General features: G+C 41.6%; 1 protein-coding gene across 1 annotated transcript in view; it reads left to right on the top strand.

Moving 5' to 3' along the window:
* tex264b (testis expressed 264, ER-phagy receptor b) overlaps positions 1–25,688 on the top strand; it is a 61,294-nt gene that overhangs the window by 10,435 nt on the left and 25,171 nt on the right. The window contains exon 2 of the mRNA XM_072665506.1: positions 5,109–5,330. Coding sequence (XP_072521607.1) covers positions 5,109–5,330 — 222 coding nt within the window. The remainder of the gene's footprint in view (positions 1–5,108; positions 5,331–25,688) is intronic.

Below are 25,688 nucleotides of genomic sequence, written 5' to 3' on the forward strand. Positions count from 1 at the left end.
GCTAACAATGCTAAGATGGGACATAAAAAGTGTGACATATTTTGGTTAGATTCGCCATAGAACAGTAAAGTATTGTCAAACCAGTCTTTCGGTTTGGTAAAGTATCAGGATGTTAAACTGGAAAACGGTCAACTCGGGTGTGATGTCATTCTCAGCCCCGAAGTCCAATTTCCGAGGTAAATGGAACACAGAATAAGGTCAGACTTCACGACTCAACCATCAGACAACACTGGGCTCCATGGGATCCATAGCACAATAGCAGGCTAGAAACCATTGGTAACCAAGCATAATATAAATGCTAGTCTCAAGATTGCCAAGAAACGCCTCGGTGATCCTCCTGAGTTTTGGAGCAATGCATTATGGACAGATAAATCTGAAGTGTACCTTATTGTCAGACAGACCTGGATATGTTTGGCAAAAACCTAACACTGCTTCAGAGCAGCTGTCAAGCATGGCGGTGGTAGTGTGGCGGCTTGGGGATGCTGTCACACCATAAGTGGAGCACTTTAGACTATTAGATGATAAGAAAAGCTTTCTGTGATAAGAGGCTGATAAATCGAGGGGGCATGACAGGGTGGGTCAACTCATCTCCAGACTGCGGATAGACCATGCTGTGCCTGTGCATGATTGACTGTCTGCACTTGAATGAAGTCGCAGTATTAAATATTTAACAGCCCTGGCAACCCTGGTTCTGTCTCTGTGCCTTCCATGACTGCTCTGCGAAAGGTGGTGGCACAGATTCCCTGGGAGACCCAGCCTTCATTCCCACATGGCCGGAGGGTGCCTACAGTGACAGAGCCAGTCTGTTAAACACACAGCAGATTTACAGCCGGCCCACTTAGTTACCTGAATAATGTTCTTACATACACACTAGGGATGCGGGCAGAAACCTGAGTAAGTCAGGGCTGCAGTATAATTGTAATTTCTTAGGAGGTAGGGACTAATAACTAAATAATAGTTGGTCAATTTTTGTACACAGGACCATTGTTGGCTGAATATATATTGGGTTTGGTAGAGTATACAAGATACGTTTAATATAAGGACACATTTAGACAACTTATCAGACCTTTCTTGCCTTTTCAGTATATTTCTTGTCTACACTAGTACACCAGAGTAAGTACTATGGTAAGGTATAACATAGAATAAATGGACAAAAGTATTGAGACATCTGCTCATTCACTGTTTCTTCTGAAATCAAGGGTATTAAAAAAGAAAAAGAAGCTGAGGAGCTTTATACCTCTCTAGTCCACACCTGGCATTAAGCATGCTGCCAGTTTAGGTTTATCTGCTTCAGAGAGAGAGAGTCCTATTCTATTGGCAGTACTTCTCTACAGGCTGTATGGGTGCATTTGCACATTCATGTCAGCATCCATGTTGCTGACACGCATCTAACAAAGCCTTTGTTGCATTTGTTAGAAGGAGTGTTCACAAATATTTGGACATATAGTATGTATGTCTGCTTATTCAGACTACTGCAGTTTAGCCCCACTCACTCACACTACAGTTAAATGGAGCCCTGACTGCATTCTGAATGAAGCACAGTTTGCAGCAGCCAATAAGAACAGAGCTAATTTACTTTTATTTATTTACTTATTTTATTTTTCAGTCTTAAAGGCACAGTAACAAAATGTTAAAATGAATTTTGACTGTTTTGGGTAGATAAAGACAGAAATATAGGTGTGAGCCCTTTAGCATCGATGTATCTGCCCATTAGCTTCTGTTGTAAGTGTGTTCTGCATCAGCTCAGAAGTAAATTGGAGTATTCCTTTACATGATAGTGGTGTCAAGCTTCAATTGGGCCTTATTCAGTGAAGTCTGATACACAGCGTGTTTTTAAGCAGAAACCTTTTTAAGGGTTGGTGAATAATGTTACTCATGGACTGATTCTTTTCATGGTGTTCCTAGAGGACTCGGCAGGCGGCCAGAGTGGCCTAGAGGTCTAAGAGATGAATTGCGGCTCTACTGCTTGAAAGCCCCCCTGCAGGCTAAAGGCCTACGGCGTCTGTTATATAGGAACTGCAGAATCTTTACCTCATTTCCACCACATCATATTTATCCTTTAAAGTTTCACCCAATCCAGTCCTCAGCAACTCCACCACTATACAGCTTCACAGTGTAGTTAAACCCTCATGGCCCTGATATATATATATACACATATCTACACATAATCTTCTGACAATCTGGCTACATTACAGCAGTATTATTCAAGAATTGGTATTTTTTTCTCCTGGGCTCCCCCTACAGGTGGGCAGTGTAACTCTGACTCTACATATCTACACAAGCATTGCTGTACAAGCTGAGAGATAGAGAAGCAGCAGATATGGACGGAATCTGTGGGGGGACCAGTGTAGCCAATAAAGTTTAAGCTAAACACAACAACATGACCATATTTACACAACGAAGAAGCAGCTCTTATGGTGGAACAGTTTTTTTTTACTGACGTTTACATCAATTTCGCTTTTTGTGCTTTGTCCACCATCTCTGTGTTTGTTGTTCTCATGAACTTTTAACTCTGACCTGCCCTCTAGTGATTGTATTGCTACCATGCCAATGTAAAGGATGCATAGAAGTGTGTGGGTTCAGGGATTGTTAAAACATTTGAAGATGATACATTTTCATACGTAAAGCCTTTAGACCTTTAAAGTGTTTTAAAGTGTTTGGTCATTCTTCCGTCGTCAAGTTTACACTTATAATGTCAACACCCCATTAGAGTAATGTAATTCTTCAACATATAAAATAGGGTCGATTTTATTATAGATTTTAAATATCAATATTGGCATAAATGACAACAAAAACGTTCCACATAGAACCAGGGTTGTGTATTGGCGATACACATCACTATGCCAGAATTATGATTCAATATATTGCAATACTGTAAGCAAGGCTTTATATTGCATTTTTTTGCAAATCTAATTTTAGGATAACTTTCATAGTTTAAACAAACACACACACAGACACCATCGCTGTGGGATTAGGAGCCAGGGTACACACACTGCTGTCTAGCTTTCACAAAATGAAACCACCGTAATTTTTACCCAGTTTTCCTCCCCAGTTTTTGATAGCCATTTACCCAACCCACTCGTTAGTACTCTTACATGTGATGCTCCAGACTCTGGATAAGGGTCAGTGAGGACGGACACATCCCTCCTACAACATATGCGCATCTAGCCACCGCATCTGGCCTCAAACTGCCACCAATGCCACATGACCATGGCAATCAACAGGCTTGGAGGAAGGCGCTGGGTACCAAGCTCTGATGCATCGACTAGCAGATGCCAGTGCTGGCCAGCATCACACTAAAGTGATGTGGGAAGAGAGAGAGCCATCTACCCACTGGGAGAGAGCAAGGCCAATTGGGCCCAATTGTGCTCTCTCTGGCTCTGGCTGCATGTAGGCTGGCAGATCCTCAGGTCATAATGACTGAGACTTCATCCACTTGGCCACTCGGAGCCTTTTTGAGACTTCATACAGTATTGCAAAACATAATATCATGATACTTTGATATATTGATAATTTCGTACACCTCTACATAGACTTAATGTTGGATTGTTGTCCTTCAGCCCATACTCTCCCTCTCTCTCTGAAGACGACAGCCGGGCGTATGTTCACAGGCCTCTGCAAGCAGCCGGCGCGCTTACAGCAATTAGAGCCACAGAATATCATCAGCATGGGTTTTTTCCACCCTCTTCCAACACACACACTCATACACACACAATACCACCTGCACCTGCTGCATTTCTTTATTAAATCCTATACTTGTGTGTTATTAATTTCTGTTCTCTCTCTGCGTCGCTCCGCGCTGCGTTCTGTCGGAGCGGCTGGTCCTCATTATACCACTTTTCTCTTTGTGACTCATCCCGCTCGTGTGTGCGTGCATGTGAGTATATGCTCGTGTGTGTGAGTGTGTGTGTGGATGTTAGTGGCTGTTTGCCGGAACACCTCGCTGGGCGTACAGAGGAGGCAGGTGAGGAGGAGAGTGTGTTTACAGCTGCTGTGGGCTCAGTTAGGTGTGGGGGGATGGCTGTGCTAATTGCTGCCTCCAGGCGGGCAGATTTCACAGGCCTTTGTTGGTGCTGTTTTTGTGGAGGGGGGGGCTTGGGTATTAGTTGGGAGTTCAGGGTCAGTCTGCTTGCCTGTTACTTCTCTGCTGAGATACTAAAAGAGAGACAGAGAGAGAGAGAGACATGCAGACATACACTATGCAGCAGAGGTTTGAGGACATCTAGATTATTGGATAGCTTTTTAAGCAACAATATGTAGCATTTTTACCTGAAGTAGAGTCATGACATAACACAATTTTGGGAGAAGGACAACAACCTTAAATCGTCCTTCTCAGCCCTATATATTATTTCTATAGCAAATGGATGTGAGTCACAACCCAATGGTGGGTCGCAGTGTGGAGACGAGTGCAAGGAAGGTTTACTCATTATCCGAGTATCTGCATAATTCTGTCACAGTAGCATACCTCCTGAAGGCCCCTTGCTGGTCCCTAGTGACCATTCTGCTGGCAGAATAGAAATAGACTGGGAGCTACCATGTTTTTGTTGTATTAAAGATATACAAAGTTTTTGCTCTTGTTGGATGTGCTGTGTTTTTTCTTGAGTGAACGCATCGATTTCTCTTTTTAAAGGTATAGCATAAGCAGGCCTTCTACAGGCCTCCTACAGACCCCTTGCAGGCCCCTAGTGGTCGTTCTTCTGGATTTCTGTGATCTAACATGTTTTTATTGCTGTATTAAAGACATGCAAGGTTTTTGGTCTTGTTGAGTGCGGGCAGAGCACACTTTGGATTGATAGGGGATTATTATTGTCTGGATCAATCAGAGAAACGATAAAACATGAGTGACGTGTGTCAAAGATTCTTGTTTGTGTGTTTTCTTGTGAAGAACGAGAGAATGAAAATCTATAAATGTAAAGCTTTGTTAGATCTCTTTCATTACATATTAAGCAATTGCAGCAACATCATTGAGGCATCACTTTAAACAACAGATATGATGGCCACTCAAGCCACTTCTAAATTTTTATACATTCTAAATGAATGCCATGAACGAACGCCATGGTTGTAACAAATATTTTAAGCTCTAATGTGTGTGTGTGTGTGTTACCCAGGTTCCTGGTGCGCTGTGCCGCTGTGCAGTGGGCAGTATTCTGAGTGAAGGTGATGAAAAGCCCAGTGCCGAGCTGCTGGAGCTCTATGAAAATTCCGACTTCAGGATCTTCACCTTCCCTGAGGTCACCCACGCTGTCTCTACCTCCTTCCCCCACAGAACTCCTCTGTCCATCTTCATGGGGGTACAGAGGGTCTACCCGCAGCTGGCCTGCTATATTAAGGTAAGGTGAAGTTTCATAGTTTTTTTTAATACTCAATAATTCTGTGCTTTCCGGCACTCTATGACACTCTGTTATCTACACGAATGGATTAATTAACATTACAATGAATTTGAATCCTCAGTTCTGTCCATTTTTATAAATAACAAGTGTCAGAACTATTCCTTTCATCAGAATTAGTTTTAATTTATCTACATTATTATCTGAGTGTGGGTGTGTGCTTTCCTCCTCTGTCTCTCGTTTGTGTTTATGTGTGTGTGAATCAAAGACACAATGATTGCCCAAGCCCTCTGGTTTCTCCTCACCATCTGTCCTGATGCAGCCCTACTGTCGGGGTTGAGAGCAGGCCGAGGCTTTAGTCCAGGCTGTGTGCTCGGAGTGTGAGTCATTTCACTTCACTTCAAAGTAGCTTTACTCCAATGACTGCATTCAAATCAGTTCAATTAGTGCACTGCCAAAGCATTTCAAGGAGCCCATATTGTTAAAGAGCCCATATGGTCATGGAAAAGGGCTGATGTTGCCTCATGTCTGATGTAAACACTGTTAAAGTTTCCACTTTCCAAGTTAGTTCAGTCCATGTATGGAAAGTAAGCTCCAAATCAGGCTGTTTTGAATGTTTGGGGTTTTGTGATGTCACAGGAACAGCATTTCACTTCTGTCCAATGAAAACCATGCATCTCCATTTTTGTCTGTTTTTAGTTTTTTCATATTTGAACTGCACCTGCTCTGTACACTGCGGGTCAGTACCTATCAATAGTGCTTCAAGGTGGGACAACCGGTGAACCTACGGTAGGGTCATGGGCAATGGGTTAGGCAGGTGGTTTTAATGATATGGCTGATCAATATATTTTGTATTCTTTACAGCAAAGGAGAGAATCTCTCTCTCTCTGTCTGTGTGTGAACAGCTGTGCTCTTTCTATCTCCGCTTTTGGTCTCAGTCATCAGCTGTGGCGCCGTAATGATATGTTTAGTATTCCAAACTTGGAAAGCTATATTCACCTACCTCCTGTGCTCCGACAGTTAGAGAATACATGAGTTTACAGACACTTGTTGATGGCATAAAAATCTGTCTACCCTCAAATATAAAAATGTGTGGCAACACCCGCACAGGCCCTTTGTGGATAAGACTGGACACCTGTAGTCACTTCATTACTGCAGTGAAAATGGGCGGGGCTAAACTGTGGTAGGCTAAATGAGCAGCTTTATATAAACGTGTTCATGGCTGTGACATCACAAGAAAACACCTGATTAGTCACACATACTTTATGTTTTTATCATTTCTCTGATTGATGAAGACAACAATAAGCTCATACCGATCTAAACTACTCACTCAGAAAAAAATACAGCGCATCCAACAAGAATAAAGGCCCTAGATCTTTCATATAGCAGTAAAAACATGGTAGCTCACAGGAAACCAACAGAATGGGCTCTAGGGGCCTGCGAGGGGTTGTGGTAAACATCCAGGTGTCTCTGGTGTCTCTTTTGACGCAGCACTTTTTTTGATTCACGTCACTTAAACAGAGAACTTCCTTATACTCCTGGTACTTGGCGAATTCTGATTCTAAACATGTGTGGTCCAAGCCTGGATCTGGTCAGTTCATGCACGCTCCAGACTGTTCACTAGACCCTGCACAGCTTGTCCCAGGGTGCTAGAATGCTGCTCACGCAACAGAACACCTGTGAATAAATTTTAATTTAACCGAAGCTCCTGCTGAGTCCACAAACTCCTCAACTAACCCTTAGTATGCTTCGAAAATCGTACGCCAGTAAGCAGCAGAGAAATTGTGCTGACTGTCCTGTTGTGTGACAGCAGCCTAATGGGACCTCATTGCCCATTGTTTCCTGGCACACACACACTCACACACGCTCACACACATACACATATACACACTCATGCACTGTGTCCATGAAACTGTTAGTCTGTCTGTTAACCTGTCAATCATAATGGTGTAAACATGTCCACATCAGAAGCCCAGTAGGACCATTCCTGTTGATTATACGAGTCATCCAGCAGTCTGCTGATTTTTTTTTTTTTGACAAATGGGCTTAAGCCCCTGACACATCATGCTGACTGTCAGACTGCATCAGGCTGTTGCTCAGCGTCGGCGGTGTACTGTATGATGTGTCCCGCACTGTTGACTGTGGTTGGTCTTTTTCAGGGCTGTTTGGAATAATCGAGCATGTGGAACCGGTATTGGCTGTCACCTGTTAGAGAGATGAAGGGTATTGCCTTAATTAGGACACAATTGGCTTACAGGCTTTCACCTTTTCTGGATAAAAGACCCCTTCATTCAATCACTACTGGTCTGTCCAAATGTTTGTGGACAACCTAATGCATTCAGCTACTTTTAGTTTAGTTTAGTACCCATTATTGACAAAGATGTGCAAATGCACACATATTTGTGGAAGATAGGAGAAACCTACACCAAACTCCTCACAAGATTGAACCCACAACCCCAGGCCAATGGGTCCATCATTATGCCACCAAAACAGCAAGGCATGGACTCCACAAAATCTCTGAAGGTGTCCTGTGGTTGAGAGGTGGGGTCTCCATGAGCATCAATGAGACCTTGGGCACCAGTGACCCCTTTTATTTCACCAGGTAGGTACTGACCCCAGCATACTGGGAATACGCCCCAAGACCTTCCAGATGTTCTGAGCGTTGTCTAGCCATCACAGTTAGGTTCTTGTCAAAGTGGCTCAGATGTTTTTCCTTCTTTTAACACTGACATCACCTTCAAGAACTGACCATTTACTTGCTTCCTAATGTGTATATCCTATGCTTTGGCAGATGCCATTGACCTGTCAGTGGTTTTAATGTTATGAGAGCATTGCTGTAAAAAATGCTGCGGTTAGAAAACCCATCATGAATCTTCTGTAGACTTTTTGTTAGAACACATTTTTATGAAGACATGAATGAGCCCCCCCCCCCCCCCCCTTAGATCCAAGTCCAGATCTCAGTCCAATCAGGAATCAGTGGACTGTTGGAAATTTGTGTGTCATCCAAAGTTCTGATGTTCAGTGAATCCTGGCTTTGAGCAGATTGGTTTGCAGTAAACATTCTGGTTGGAACAGTTGGTGTAGGTTGGTGTCATTTCTAATCCAGACAAATCTAGGTTGTCCTTGTAAATTGTTCTCTGAACATCTCCCTGCGTGAAGATAATGTGTAATCAGACTTCATAATTAAAGATGTTTGAGGCCCTCGTTTTGGCATCTCTCCCATAGAGCTGTGCTGATAATTAATGCAGTACATTACATTGCAGATGTATGACTCTGACTGCTCTCGTGGTGCTGTCCGGTTCTGCGGGCTGTTCTGAATTCTGCTCGCTATCACACTGCTCATATTTTCTCTGAGAGAGAAGCCCATGTCAGCTCTGTCAGCTCTGTCAGGTCTGTCAGGTTTGTCAGGGAATGAGAAACAGTATTCAGCTCTTTTCAACATTCTCCTACTGTCCATTCGCGTCCAACGTGTTCCTTCTCGCTCTTTGCTGTTTCCGTCCCTCTCGCTTTCTCTTTGACTGTCTCGCTTTTCCTTACTCCCACTCTCTCTCATCTTTTCTCTTTTTTCCTCTTGCTCTCTGTTTGCCCCATGACTCGACTTCCTTTTGCTCTCGTTCCCTTTCATCCCCACTGTTTCAACCTCTCTCCTTCCTTTAACTCTCCCCCTCTCTCTCTTTCTCCCACTGGCCTCCCTCTCTCACTTCTCTCTCTTTCTCTCTATTTATCTCTCCCTCTCTCTCTGTCTTTCTCCCTTTTCTCTCTCTTGTCTCCATTTTCTGTGCTCTGTCTATGTCTCCCTCTCTCTTTTTCTAACTTTGCCTTTCTCTCTTTCCATCGCATCCTTTTTATCCCCCCCCCCCTCTGTTGTGTGTGTGTGTCTGGTGTGTATGTAGTTTGTTTTGGCTAAGGAGAAAATATCTCCCCCCAAATGCCACGCTGACATTTGGGCAGCATGGCTGGATCTGTGCTGTAGATTATGGTGGAAAGACGACAACAACATGAATCTAACCATCCTGCTGCTCGCCCGTTAAAAGCCCCCCAACGCTAATAGACTCTTAATGCCACCTGACGCGAGAGACCCTCGAAGGCCGTCCAGATTTATAACTGAAAAACTCTAAATCTTAATCCCTGGATAAAAGAAGGCTGATATTCACTTGGAATGTGAGAGACTCTCTGAATCTCCTACTTAGCATCATCCAGGACGTCACGGTGTAATTTTGTTACAGTGATGCTTATCTCTACACTTCTGTGGGAGGAATGTGAATGTACTGTGAAGAGTGAGGTTAACCTTTACTTCAGTTCCTCAGTTTCATAACTTTCACCACTCCTACAGCTCATACTGCTTTCATAGTGGTTACTAATTCATCTATATTGGTTATTACATAATTTATAAAAGATACTGAATAATTATTATTGAATAATTGTCAGCCATATACTAAACATAAATTGTATATACGAAACAATAGTAAATAGTAAATAATAATAGAGTAAATTTTAGTAGTAGATATTAAATAGGTTGTAGTAGATATTAACTCATTTGTAGTAGATATTAAATTATGAATAGAAGATATTCAATCATTTGTAGGAGATATTGAATTGTTTTGTAGTAGATATTAAACCATTCATAGTAGATATTGAATAATGTATAGCAGAGATTGAATCATTTAGCAAATATTAAATCAATTATAGTAGCTATTAAATTATTTGTAGTAAATATTGCAGATTTTGTAGTAGATATTAAATCATGTGTACTGCATATTAAATAATCTGTAGTAGATATTGAATAATTGATAGATATTGAAAGATGTGTAGTAGCTATTTAAAGTGTAGTTGATATTAAATAATTGGTAGTGGACATAAAGAATGTGTAGTAGAAATGAAATAATTTGTTGTAATAAGTTGTAGTAGATATAGAATAATATACAATATTAAATATTATAATAATAATATTAATATTAAATAATTAATAGTAGATACAGAATGTTTTGTAGTAGACATAAAAATAATAGTAATAGATACTAAATTAGTATCTGAATAATACTTTATAATGACAGGATATTTTAAGTTATTTGAGTAACAGTACGTATAAAACCCTACTTTATACTTTTATTATATACTTATTACTTATATTACTCCACAATTTAGGCCTCTTGAAATATTGATATTCTTGGTATTTGACCAGTGAAAAGTTTGACTATTAAAGATCATGTTGCCAGGCTGGTTATTACAGTGGAAACATTTTTCATGGAAGTAGAATCAATGTGTACCAATCAAGCTGTCATATGGTGAATCCCCAGCTGACCTGCTCCAGTCGTTATTGACAACCGGGTGTCACGCAAATCTTCCTCAAGAAACTGCTTTCTTCAATAATTAGCAGTTTGGCATTACTCAGGAATGAGCAGGTGTCATGCCAGCAGAACGCAGGCTGAATTTCAGAGCAGCTTAGGACTAGTCGCGTCACTTTGTTGATCCATTTGTGAGTAGATTGGATTTCATTTGGTGTTTACTGCAGGGGTGCCCAGCATAAGGTTGACAGGCTAGATGCAGCTTGTAAAGTCCATCCGGCATATAAAAAAGGGTCTTTTTTTTCAATCTGGAAATAATAATAAAAAAAGAAATAGATTCAGGGCAGATTATATAAATATATATAATTCTATATTTTCTATATATATTCCATATATAAGCTGTCCTTGTTGAGTTTCCATGATGCTGCCTCTTGTAAGTAAAGCCTTACTATGTGGGTTGTGTGTGATGGGGACAGAAGGTCAGGGTGAGTATTTTCCTTTGGTTTTGATTTTATTTTTTTTTTATTCAGTGGACTATCACTTTAGCTTTGGAAGTGAAAACACAGAATGACTGGCCATTTTAATGGAAACAGCTCTCTTTCTCTTCTCTTTCTTTCTCTTTGGCCGGTTTATTAGAAACACCTACTGCACACCTACCTTGTGCTTCCCGTCACTGGCCACTTTATTAGAAACCTTTGTACTTATTGCCACCGGACACCTTATTAGAAACACCTACCTTGTATTTCTCACTGGCCACTTCATTACAAACACCAGCCTTGTACTTCTCACTGACTATTTTATGAGAAACACCTACCTTGTACCTTCAGTGTCCACTTTATTAGAAACACTTATCTTGTACCCCTCACTGGCCAATTTATTAGAAATGCATACCATGTACTTCTCACTGGCCATAATAAAGTGGCCAGTGAGAAGTACATGGTATGCATTTATTAGAAACACCAACCCTGTACATATCACTGGACACTTTATTAGAAATACCAACCCTGTACATCTCACTGGACACTTTATTAGAAATACCAACCCTGTACATCTCACTGGACACTTTATTAGAAACACCAACCCTGTACATCTCACTGGCCACTTTATTAGAAATACCAACCCTGTACATCTCACTGGACACTTTATTAGAAACACCAACCCTGTACATCTCACTGGCCACTTTATTAGAAACACCAACCCTGTACATCTCACTGGACACTTTATTAGAAACACCAACCCTGTACATCTCACTGGACACTTTATTAGAAATACCAACCCTGTACTTCTCACTGGCCACATTATTAGAAATACCAACTCTGTATTTCTCCCTGGCCACATTCTTATACAGTAACTGAACAGACTGTTCTTGTAGTCACGTGTTGGCTGTGGGAGAAACGGGCAGTGTTAAGACCTTAGCTAACACCTGTAATGCTGCCCTGAAAACCGTTTCTAATGATTTTAGCTGACACTAATTTTAACTGACACTCACACAGGCTCATTACAGGGCCCGTCCCTCTGGAGCAGCTAACAGTTACGTTCCCAAGGACATGATGGCAACAGTATGATGTCAGAGCAGCTGGGATTAAACCCGTGACCTCTCTGTAATAGCCAGGTGTGATGATATGGTCCTGGTGGCTTTATTAAGGGCTAATTTTAGTTAAGAATATAGCACACCCAGAACTAACTGTGTCACTGACCGGTTATGAGACAGAGATTCAGCCTAGATTGGACTAAATTACAGGATCAGAATTTAGACACATATTCTTAATTTGAACACCTTTTCCTGACTCACGTACTTTAGAGTAAGAGAGGATACGGCCAACATAGTGCTAAAGAAATCCAGACTTCTGTTTTAGATAGAAGTAACCTCCTTTTGTCTTCATGAAGCTGATACATTGATACACTCTATGGACAAAAGTATTTGGACACCTGCTCATTTATTGTTTCTTTGAAAAGAGTTTGATCTTGATTTTGTTGGATTCAGTGTCTTTATGGTCCGGAAAGAAGACTTTTAGCCACAGGTGAGGACAGGACTCATCACAAAAGTATTGAATGGAGCACCATCATTCCAGAGGACACAGTTTCACTGCTCCACAGCTAAATGCTGGGGACCTTTATGCCCCTCTAGTCCACGCCTGGCATTAGGCATGTAGCCAATAGGTTCATGTTTACCTGCTTCAAGGAGTCCTGTTCTATTGGCAATACCTCTCTACAGGGACTGTGTCAGCAATGGGTACAACTTAACATAGATGAATGCATTCATTAGAAGGGTTTGGACATATAGTGTCTATATTATTATTATTATTATGATTATGATTATTATTAGTGTGTTGTCACTGTCATGCCTTGCATCTTTGTTTTTGACATTTTTCACTTTTTGACATAATTTGAATTTGACAGTGGTTCTTTACATTGTTTCCAAATTGCATAATCAATGGACCAATAAAAATGCTCCAAAATGACTAGGAATAAACTCTTTTTACATTAACTTCCATTAAAAGGTAAGGAGTATTTATATTATATATTATATATGCTTCTCCTGTCAAGTTGCCAGAGAATTTGGAGATACAAGGTTTTTGCATGACCGCGAGTGTGAAACCAACTAAATGAAAAAGATCACGAAACCCAAAAACTGGTACAGACTTTCAGAAATGATGTAAGTGTGAAAACAGCCGTCACACGACAAGGTGCAGCGTAGTTGTTAAACCAAGCAGGTTCAGGGTACAGTGATCATGTAAGCTTGTTGAGTTTCTACATCCACAGCTGGTCTCATTAAGCAGATTAAAACGTCTCCTGACTGCTGCAGGATTTGGCCGTCTCCCAAACACACTGTCAGCTGTCAGGCTTTCGAAACTGGTGATGGGTTCAGACAGTCAGACAGCAGCAGTTTTGCGAGGAGCTAAAACAATGACAGCAATGATTGATTGTCTCTTTCTCTCTCTCTCTCTCTCTCTCTCTCTCTCTCTCTCTCTCTCTCTCTCTCTCTGTCTTTCCTCTCTCTCTCTCTCTCTCTCTCTCTCTCTCTCTCTCTCGTGTCTCGTCCGGGTACACTGTGGTATTCAGATGGAAGCTGCAGGCGTGGGTGATTGTTTGGGTCAGAGACTCAGAGACTCATGTCCCTGAGCTGACCGCCACCACTGTTGAATGTAAATATGCAGACGATTTATTTTTAGCAGGTTTCTAAATGAAGGATGCACACCAGCGCCATGTTACACCAGTCAGACAGAAACCACTGGAATGAATCCCTTTTAGTTGCTCTACCAGATACATACTGGGATTGTGTGTAGCTGGTAACTGGAACTGTGGTAACTGGGAATTAATTTCATATTTTATTTTATTTTATTTTATATGCACATATGTGCATTAGTAGTGGAAATCATGTCATCCATTATAAAAATGGATATTCTTACATACTTATATAGTATTGGAATAATTAGAATTATATTAGAATACAAATATTTTATTCCCTTATGAATCTGCAGTGTGTGTAGTTTTTGCAGTATGGCACTAATGAATGTATTATGATTTTAATCCAGTATGAATCTGCAGTGTGTGTAGTTTTTGCAGTATGGCACTAATGAATGTATTATGATTTTAATCCAGTATGAATATGCAGTGTGTGTGTAGTTTTGTACAGTCTAATATGAATAATTATTAAGTGATATTAATCCAGTATGAATCTGCAGTGTGTGTAGTTTTCAGAATGTGACACTAATGAATGTAGTATGATTTTATATGTAATGTGTGTCTGTGTGTGTTTTTACAGTCATATAGTAATAATTGTTGAGTGATTTTAATCCAGTATGAATTTGCAGTGTGTGTGTAATTTTTTTTTAGTCTAATAGTAATAATTCTAATGTTAATCCAGCATGTATCTGCAGTGTGTGTAGTTTTCAGTCTGATAGTAATAATTGAGGAGTGATTTTAATCCAGTAGGAATTTGCAGTGTGTGTGTAGTTTTTTTGTAGTCTAATAGTAATAATTCTAATGTTAATCCAGCATGTATCTGCAGTGTGTGTAGTTTTCAGTCTGATAGTAATAATTGAGTGATTTTAATCCAGTATGAATTTCCTGTGTGTAGCTTTTATAGTATAATATGAATAATTATTAAGTGATATTAATCCAGTATGAATCTGCAGTGTGTGTGTAGTTTTCACAGTATGACACTAATCCAGTATGAATTTTCAGTGTAGTTTGATTGTCATCATTGTGAAGTGATATTATCCAGTATGAATCAGCAGTGATTTTGAATCTGCAGTGATTTTGAGTTTGAAGTGTGTGTGTGTCTCTGACAGTCTGACAATAGAAATTGTTAATAGTAATTTTACTCCAGCATGCATTTTGAGGATGTCGACAGCTGTTTTCAGGCTGCTCTGATTGAACAATGCAAACTGTTCTGGTGGGTGGGTAGTGCTCTGTGAACTGATTGCGGAGGGTCACAGTGTTTGGCAGGGATTGTGTTTGTCCACTGGGATGGTCAGCGCAGCTGTAGAGCCTGAGGGCTGCTGAGGGGTCTGGACGGCCACAGCCAAGAGAATAATGGGTAAAGGCCACTAAAGGACACATGGGTAACCTGAAAGGTTTTCTGGGCAAGAGCTTATTAGTTATAGCGTGTGTGTGTGTGTGTGTGTGTGTGTGTGTGTGTGTGTGTGTGTGTGTGTGCATTGATGGGTGGGATCATCATGTTCATCCCTTGTTTGCGTATGTATACGCATGTATGTGTGTGTGTAAATAAATAAACAAATATATATGTGTGTGTGTGTGTGTGTGTGTTGTGGCCTTTGCGGTTGCCAGGCAGCCCTCGTGGCCTCAGCACTCTTCTCCCCAGACATTCTGCTGCCCACTCAACCATATGGCCTCTCTGACACACAGCCAGAGCCGTAGGTTCACACTCACTGGGCACACTTTCTGTTGTGACTGAGACACACACACACAAACACACACACACAAACACACACACACACACACACACACATGTAAAAGCAGAAGCAGAGCTTTCTCATACAGATTACCTGACACGAGTGACCACTCTCCCTCTCCTGAATCCTAACTCTCCCAGTGTTCACTGCATTCTAATATTTGTTGACAGACCCCAGCTGCCCTCACACTGTGAACTGTGAAGCATCATACCCAAATAAGGAACTGCAGGTTTAGGCTGTTTTCAGAGGAAATTAAGGAGTTAAAATTCAAATGATACTACAAGCAAAACAGTTCAGTGTTCAGCAGTTAGAACTCAGGTAATCGTAAAAATCTGCAGTGTGTATAGTTTTTGCAGTCCGACGGGAATCATTATAAAGTGTGTAGTTTTTTACAATCTGATAATAGTAATTGTAGAGTGAGATAATTATTATTTGTGATTTTAATCCAGTATGATTCTACAGTTTATCTGTAGTTTTTGCAGTCCGATAGTAATCATTTTCATTTAGCACAGGGTGGGATTACAGTGCTATAGCTGCCCTGTACACTGTGTAAATAGTTCTGGATGAATGGACCAATAGAAATGCCCTATATTAGTTGCAACTCTTATTTTACATTGACTTCCATTAAAAGCTAAGCACATTTTTGCCTTCTGTAAAGTCACCAGTCTGGAGATGCATGGTTTTAATTGGACAGTGATGATATAAAGTATTGATATATGTGTCAGTGACTGCGTACTTGTCTGTCTACAACTATTTGCAGCTGCTGTTACTAGGAGTAGTATAGCAATTTAGTATAGTAAGATTGTACCATAATAATTACTCTTCTATTACTTTTATTATTGCTGCAATATGACAGCGAAGACTGACATATGAACCAACATGAGCAGAATAGCCCTTTTATTATTACTATGACTATTGCTATTATTATTCCTGCTGTTGTGACAGATTGCTGTTACTAATATTGGGCAGGAGTGTGTGTGTCTGTGGTGTGGGTGTGTCAGTGTGCGCGCCTGCATGTCCGTGCATATGTGAATGTGTGCGTTGAGGCGCAAGCTGGCTGGCTGTGTCTGGTCAGGCCGCAGGGGGGGTCCTGAAAGCAGCCCGGTACGCTCCGCCGCTCAAACATGACTTTTGTCCCGCAGCCTGGGGGACCCCAGGAACATTTACACGAGCCAAACGGGTAAATGCCACATTTAAATACGATCGATCAGATAGCAGCCAGAACAGTGGGCTGAATGAAGATGAATGGGGCGTTAGTGCCGGGCGAGATTAGTGATGGCGAGGACGCGAGGGGGCTTCTGTTCCCCCATCTGAAGCTCTTCTTTGGGAGGAGCCTTATCACAAAGTGGAAACGCACTACACACACCACAGAGGCAGAGCTGATAAAACCTCCGTCTGTCCTGAGGGCTGTGTGTGTGTGTATGTGTGTGTGTTAAGACTGAATAGAAACAGCCTGATGCTGAGTGTAAAGGTAGCTTGCTGAGTCAAACTGTGACAAGATCAGCCATACAGATCTGTTGTGTGCGTGGGTGTGTGTGTGTGTGTGGTCATAGAGGTGTAAATGAAACAGCACTCTGACCTCTTGAAGTGAAAATGAACTTGCAGCGCCTTCAGCTCATCAGCAAATATCCTCTCTCTCTTGCTCTCTCACACGCTCTCTCTCCAGCAGATACACTGCCAGTAGATATGTGTTCAGTGGGGCGTGTGGCATCTCTGTAGGTATCTCAGAGGATGTAAAACTTGGGCATTAGGAGCCTCAGAGCCATTACTACTACTAATTGATACTGTTACTGCGGATACTGCTACTACATTTAATATTACTGCTGTTTGTTCAAGTACTGCTAGCCCAGCCAGCCTGCTCATGTGGGGCTCACATAGGTGGAACATGGACTAGGTGGGTTCCTGGTTGGGCATGGGTTCTTCGTGGGTTTGGACAAGTGTTGTTACTGGGATCCAGTTGGGCTTACATCCCACCCTGATCTGGGGGGGCAGTGCACAACCCAGATGGAACTCTTGGATGGATGCTTAACCATTGCTGGTCCATCACTGATGCTGCTACTACAGAGTCGGCCCGGTGTCCAATCAGCCGATCCTCAGCGCTAAGCAGATCATGTGCGTGAGTTATGGACTGCAGCAGCTCTGTGCAAGGCTTCTCTTTGTGGGGGCTGCCCAGTCACAGGATGCTACAGTTCTTTGGTCAACCCAGCATCGCTATCGCTGTGTTAGCATTATGACCATATAGGTAGCATCGCCATCAAAGCAATAGCATTGCTACTGAAACATTACCATTGCTACCAAAGTTTTAACATTGCCTTGTCCTGAGCCATTGATATTGAGAAACTAGTAAATATGTGGTCTACAGCTTAAGGCTCTGAATGCAAGGCTTGAGGTCTTTACCAGGCAGCATCACATGAAATGCTACATGAAACATCAACAAATGTCATTTTATACCACAGAGCCTTTTTCTAAATAAAGAGCAGATATTTTGGCCCCAAACTCCCCACTGTTGAAATGCCATTGCCATTACCATTGTCAAAACTAGGCTTGACTGTTCTTCCTTTGTACTGGCATCACTATTGTTATTATTAATTGTTACTACTCATCAGATTGCTATTGTTGTATAATACAACATATTGTCCATCTGTAACAGGAGTAATAGCATCTGTAATTCTCATTAATATTAATACCAGCTTCTACTGCCTAGGCTTTACTTGTACTATTGTGACTATTACTGCTATTATTATTATTATTAGTCATAGTAGTTTTATTATGAGTGCTATTATTGCTTTTGTACTGAAGAGGCTCCCCTTCCTAATGCTGCCAGAAAATTGCTGGCCATTGTACCACTTTCTAAGGTGCGTGTTCACTGTGGTCTTGAGCAGGGTGTTTAACACTAGTGGTCCCATTCCCCTCTCCCAAGGCACGCTGATGTTAAAGGGTCTCCACACCCCTTCCTCAGAAACATAACAGTTCCCCAGGATTGCTGAAGACTGGACCATCTCCATAACAATAGCAGAGCTCGTTAATTGCTGCACGATTAGTCTATTATTAATCGTTATTGTGGTTTTGGCTTGTGCACTTAGCTAATCAGCAGTTTGTTAATTGGGAAAGCGTTCGGTGTATTCCCTTCAGAGCCGTTTATGCCTGCCGCATCAAAATCAAGCCCAGAAACATTGTTCTGGGGTTTTTTAAGCATGGGCCAGCCAAATATATCAAATATTTATACCTCATTTACTCAAAAAGGCACAGTTGTGGCCCACAAAGCTACATCTGGGTTGTGCACTGCCCCCCAGATCAGGTTGGCATGTAAGCCCAACTGGGTCCCAGTAACAACACTTGTCCAAACCCACGAACAGACCCATGCTCACTAGGAACCCACCTAGTCCATGTTCCAGCCATGTGAGCCCCACATGAGCATGCTGTTACTGCAAATTTATTACGACCACCCACCTAATAGTGGAAATAACCACCCTTGGCTTTAATGACACTAGGACACGTCGTGGCATGGACTGTATTAGGTGACGGTGAAGCTGTTCATTATAGATGCTATCTGATCCACTCCATTGCTCTGTACCAATAACCGGAGTCGTCATTCCCCTCTGGCATCATTGGCCAGTGGGGCACCACTGTTATGCTGTCTGGAGGCACGACAATATGCGAGAGATCCATTCTTGGTACACCTTCCCTACAGTTGCTCTAGAACATACCACAAAGTTAACAGTTTCCAAAATGCTACCACCATTCTCCCACTGTCACAGTCATATCAGAATATTAGGACCACCCCTGGTTTGGTATGATCATGGCCTGGGATGTGAAAGATGCCACATCAGTCAGTTGAAGCTAGGGATCCAGTAACTCAGGATTGGGGGTGATTTAGGCATGTTTAATAGACCAGGTATCAGCTTTTAAGGCTCTGACCCACTTTAGAGTTTTGCTGTAGCAGAGTGCCACCTGGCATCCTCTAGACATCATAATAGACATGATCCTCAGCGACTGCAAAGGAACTTCTCATTTTTTTGACAACTACCCTAGACAGAGTTCATCGCTGACCTTGTTTCTATGAGCGAAACACAACAGAGCTTTATTTAAACTGAGAAGTGTGGAAGCTAAATTTGGCTTCTAATGCTGACTCTCCATACAACCTGAAATAGTGGTGTGCATTTTAACAGCAGAGCATAACCGCTTCATTATTTAAAGTGGAATGGAAAGTTTGGAGAAGAACAGCAGGTATAGATTGTGTTAGTTAATCTGTTTTTAACTCTTCACTCTTCAGGGAAGCGTTTGTCTACTTTTTGCTGCTTTTGTCCACACTGCAAAAACCACCCAGTTTGGTTGTAGCTTTGCGACGACAAGGATAATTTATTCCATTGGATCCATTTGAATCCATTCATCTTTCCTCTTAAATTACGCCTGGTAGAAACCAGACTACGGTGTAAATGCTCTGTCCTAACAGAGAGAGAACCACGCTCCTTTCTTTGGTTCTAAACCAGCTCTGAACGGCGCATTCAGAACCAAGGAGGAGGCTAATCCAAATGCACACACATTCAGTGATTAGACTGCAGAGTTGTAAAGGAACTGGGCGCTGAATGGTCAGGTAGGTCAGTCAGACTGAACTGTAAGATTGTAAAAACCATAGAGTTTAAAACTGTCATTTAAAAAGTTGCTTCAAACAAAGTAAATCACATTACAATTTAGTCTGATTCTGGAAACTGATTATACAATGATTTTACTGCTGTTTACTAGTATGTATTAGCACATTTTACCTAAGCTGTATTATTATCATTATTATTGTAAAACATCATATCAGATCGGTATCAGCCGATAGTCAGCATTAAGAGACACAAACTGGTTTGGAGGTAAAAATTCTTGATCGGCACATCCCTAGTTGTAGCAGAGTGCAAACCGATCATCATAGGCAAAGGACGCGGTTTGACTGATGTCTAAAAAGCCATAATAATCGGGTACCGGGTTGCTGTCCTGCAAAACCCTCGGATCTCCAAAATGTCAAAACCTTCTCAACTTTCAGTGGAAAGTTGGATAGTCTGATTCACATTATTGCAAAAAGTGAAAAACAGCAAAAACTGAGATACAAGGTTTTTACGTGACAGTGTTAAAATACAGCGTAAAAACAAATTAAACCAGTGCAGTTAAATACAGTCAGTAAAACAGAGCATTTCACAGTGTAGAGTGTGTGTTAATTTAACTCTGTAGATTTAACTGTGTGGGTGTTTCTTGCGTCACTGTGTGATGTAGTGTAATGTGAATGGAGTCTCTCTGATCTTCACACTTTACTAATAATGGGTTCTCTTTCTCTCTCTCTTCATATTGAAGATTGTACATTTAGAAGTGTGTTCATAATGTATCGCAACCAGCATCTGCTTAATCTCTTACTTTCTGTCTTTCTTTTGCTCTCTCTCTCTTTCTCGCCCAGAGGTGGAGGTGGGAGTGAGGGTGCTCAGACTCTCTCTCTCTGCTTATATAAAGGTCACAAATTAGTCACTCATATCCAGAGGACGGGGAGATTTGGCTGGAGTGTTGTGTTTGATTGATGGATGCTGTGTCAGATATCTACAGAACTCTTAACTCTGGAGAAGGTCCAGGAGAAGGTCAGATGACTGTTTTCCGGTGAGGGGGTCTAGTGGTTTGTGTCTAGAGTGGACGCAGCTGGAAAAGGTGAAAAACACACAGTAGCAGTGAAAAGTGGGCTGTGTGTTATGAATCATGCAGGGTGCTGTTTGCACTCGGGCGTTCGGGTGGGCTAGAGCGTGTGATGATTCGTGCGGAATCCCCTCATTCTTCACCAACCTGCTTTAATAACGAAGGATTCTCTCTCTATCTCTCTCTCTCTCTCTCTCTCTCTCTCTCTCTCTCTCTCTCTCTCCCTCCCTCTCTCTCTCTCTCTCTCTCTCTCTCTCTCTCTCTCTCACTCTCTGCCTCCCTCTCTCTTTCTGTCTCTCTCTCGCTCACTCTCTTCTCCCAACACTTTCTCCTTCCCTCTCTGGAATATCAAAGGATCTAATCTCCATGGAAATCAGTTCTGACCGTTACCTTGGCAACAGGCTGTGCTTCATGTGTTTCTGATTTTTCTCTTTTCACTATCTCTGTGTGTGTGTGTGTGTGTGTGTGTGTGTGTGTGTGTGTGTGTGTGTTTGGATTTAGAAAATGATATCTTTAAAGCTCCACTATCTGTTCACCTCACAAAGAGAGAGAGAGAGAGAGACAGAAAGAGAGAGGAAAGTGAGAGACAGATATAGAGAGACAGCAGGAGAATGAGAGAGGAGAGAGAGAGAAAGCAAGAGAAACAGAAAGTGTGAGTGAGAGAGAGAGAGAGATAGAGAAAACAAGAGAAAGTGTGAGTGAGAGAGAGAGAGAAAGTGAGAGAGATACATGGAATAGAGAGTGAGAATGAAAGAGAGGAAAAAGAGAGAGAGTGTAGAGAGACTGCAAGAGAGCGAGAGAGATAGAGAGAGATGGAAAGAGAAAGCGAGAGACTAGGACATATAAAGCAAGAGAGAGAGAGACAGACAGACAGGGAGTGAGAGACAAAAACAGAGAAACTGAGAGAAAGACACATAGAGAGAGACATTGTGAGGGTAAGAGAGGAGAGAGTAAGGTGTAAGGCTTATTGAGCAGTCTTCTATGGCATCGCTCAAAGAGCCCTTTGTAGAACCTTTGTTTTTAAGAGTGTACGTATATATGTGTGTTCTCTGCCCAGAATCATCTCCTGTCTGAGATTATCTTATGGCTGCAGTTTTAAGCAGAAATACACAGATTATTTGGCTGGAACTATCTGGAACTGTCTGTGATTTTTCACACAAATACACTACATGTCCAAATGTTTGTGGACACCCCTTCTTATGAATGCCTTCAGTTCCTTTAGGTTGCACCCATGTGAAATTACACACACAGCTTGTCTAGTCCCCGTAGAGAAGTACTGCCAATAAATTCTCTTAAGCAGAAAAAAGCAGATAAATTGGCACCCTGCTTAATGCTAGGCATGGGCAAGAGGGGTATAACCACCCCCCACCCCAGCTTTGAGCTGTGGAGTAGTGGAACTGTGTTCTCTGCAGCACCATTGCCAGTACGTTTGGGATGAGTTGGGGAGTTGTGGACAGTAGAGAAAGTGATTTTACTACTCTTGATTTCGGAAACAACAATGAAGGATCAGATGTCCCAATACTTTTGTCCATACAGTATATCTTACTGTTATTCTAGCTACGCGTCGTCTCACAAGTGTGGAATGATGGCTTTTGCCCTTGTTTTGTTTGGCAACGTCCCGGTGGCCCAGTGAAGCTCCTCACTCAGATACAAATGCAAATGAACAGGATTTCCACCACCTCTTTCTTCCCCTCTCTCTCTCTCTCTCTCTCGTTCTCCTGATGAGGGATTTTCACACAGAGGCAATTCAGAATGCAATTTAGGGGCAGCGGAGTGTGAGGGCCGCATGTTACAGGAGCACACTGGGGGTGCTGGAGAAGCACCAGGGCCATTTAGCTTAAGAAAATGGGCCCTGATAAAAGAAGCCCAGAGACCGGCACTGTCTTTTTCAGGTCACTGACTTTTCCTACAGTGGCCCATTCTGAAGCGTTTAGTGTGACGGCAATAGGGCGACAGAAACTTTTTTGCAAAGTTAATGACTGTAGCACACAGAGACACTTGACATCCGTGCTTTTTGAAGACTTGGGATGATGAGGGCTGTTGTGACCCCCTATTCACAGGAGGCGGTGCCAATCAGGAATGATTACTGCCAGACACCGGCTTAATGCAGTGCTTTTCATTTAGAAGATGAGGAAAAGGTGTCCAGGTGTCAGTCATCCATCCAGCAATTTTGTATGCATCGTCCAAAGCAGACTCTTTGTAGATGCTCGCCTCGGGTCGTGTTCAGAGCTGGGATAAGGTCACTTGGTGAGGAGATGATACTGCTTTTGTGCACATTGTTAATCAGACGGCAAGAAAACTCTGAGAAGTTTCTGAGAAGATGGATATAGCTAATCTTCGCACTTCATACGTTCTAACATCAATTATTAAAAAGCCAGAGCTTTTTACTGACAGACTCTGCTAAACTGCTAAACAAGCTCATATATTTGCTAATGTCTGTTAAAATCAATGTATAAAACATGTGCAGGGTCTTTTACAAGCTTCAACAGTCCATCTTTAATCTAAAACGCTAACATGCTGTTAGAAGTCCTATAAGAGCAGAACCAAAAATTAGCATTGGTCCAAAGGCCTAGCTCTAATAGTGTCAGATTGCCAATGCTACAGGTCTATACTAGATGCTAAATACTAGGGGTGGAAATATCTAGGCACCCTATGATTCAGATTCAGTGACGCGATTATAAAACGATTATCGGTGCAGTAATACGTCTTACCGTACTGGGCTGAGCGATGGACTCTCGAGAGGGGTATCCAGTTAGTGGTGTTAAAGTTCTTTACTTCTGCCATGAGAAACATCAGTTTTACACCTTCTACAAATGTTACAGTTTGATTCAGAAAAAATTTAATTAAATAAGAAAGAAAATTGCACAAATGCAGCACACAGGGTGGAGTACAGCACTGGTTTTAATAGGCTTCTGCACCCATGTGCGAGCTCCATAGTTCCATCTACTCGTTGAGCAAGTAGTTGCAGCGTTCCTTGACCAACAAACGTCAAGCAGAGCTGCTGTAATTCTAAACTCGTGAGTGTGATCTGATTGATTCTCAGGATCGGCAAAGTCAGATTTTTGCGGGAAACCGATACATAGCCGACCTCTAGAAACCTTCTTAAATGTCAATGGAAGTTAATGTAAAAAGTCATTTTGGAGCATTTCTATTGGTCCATTAATCAGGAAATTCGGACACCATGTTAAGATTCAAATTATGTCCAAAAGTAAAAACACACAGTGACAAAATATAAACAAATTAATCATACAACAGTCCAGAAACGTAAACGTGGCCCAAATATTCAGTAATAATAATCACATGATATTCTATCATGGAAATGATTTGGCCGTGTAGGCTTTTAAGGTTATTTTCGGTCTTGGTAAATGTAGCCCCCCCCCAGAATATGGTCACCCTAGTTCAACTGAAAGCCTGGGCCTGTTGCTGTTGCTAATCAGATTCAGAGCGAGTGTTAGCCCTTTGGTGGGCACTGTTTACTGAGCTAATATGTTCAGACAGCTTGTTTTGCTAATGTTTTCCGACAGCCAGTTTTGCAAAATGAAACTTTCACGCGTTAGTCAACAGCGGCCAAAAGTTTGCCACAAGGATAACGACTCAAATCCTCTGTGTGAGACAACAAAGCCTTACTCCAAAGTTTCCTACCGGAGATGAGACGATAGCATCCTGGGCCTTGGCTGTCTTCAGCTGAAGTGTATTTTTAGCGATACGGTGGCTAATGGAGAGGACTGTCAGACGCAGCTGAAGACGCACACTCGTCCCCTGTGTTTTCCACAGACGCTTGACAGTCGTCCACCCCGCAGTCCTGAGGATTATAGTCTTTTAAAGCGAGAGGAAGAGAGAAAGGGTTGGGATAGTGGGAATTAGGACCCTGGTCATTTAGGATGTAGAGGCTAATACAGGCTTTCAAGACTGATTGGTGGTCTTTTTTCAGGCTGGTGATTAGTTACCAGCTGAAGGGGCTGTCTTGTGTTTATTTGAAGAAATATAAAGAAAATATTTCTGAAAATTCTTCATTTCTTAGGTTCTGAAAGAGACCCTTTAATGTTTACTCCCCCAGTCCTTACCATCTATATGTAGAAACTAAGCTGTGCAGTAACAGTGTTAAAGAGAGTTTGGCAAATGGTTGTGTAAAAATAAATTATGAAAAATAAAAATTCATAAAGCTCCTGTGTACTGGTTTAAATATCTACTATAATATCATACTATATGTTAATATACTAAAGATGGGCCACAGAATAAGTTTTTACCAATGTTCTCTGCAATATGTATTTATATATTAATGCAGTTTAATTATAGTTCAATTCTCCCTGAAGTTAAAGCCCAAACTGAACCACAGCCCAACGGCGTCACTGGCGGTGCCGGTGTTGTAAAAGACAAAAATATATATTTAAAATGCTAGCTAACTGTGTTAGATATATGCTTTATCTCTATATGAGTTATTTACTCATATAGATTTGGATTCTAAAATTTTAACCCAGACCACAGTAGGGTTTGTTGGT

Source organism: Salminus brasiliensis, chromosome 21 (genome assembly GCF_030463535.1).
Source record: "Salminus brasiliensis chromosome 21, fSalBra1.hap2, whole genome shotgun sequence".
Classification (NCBI taxonomy): domain Eukaryota; kingdom Metazoa; phylum Chordata; class Actinopteri; order Characiformes; family Bryconidae; genus Salminus; species Salminus brasiliensis.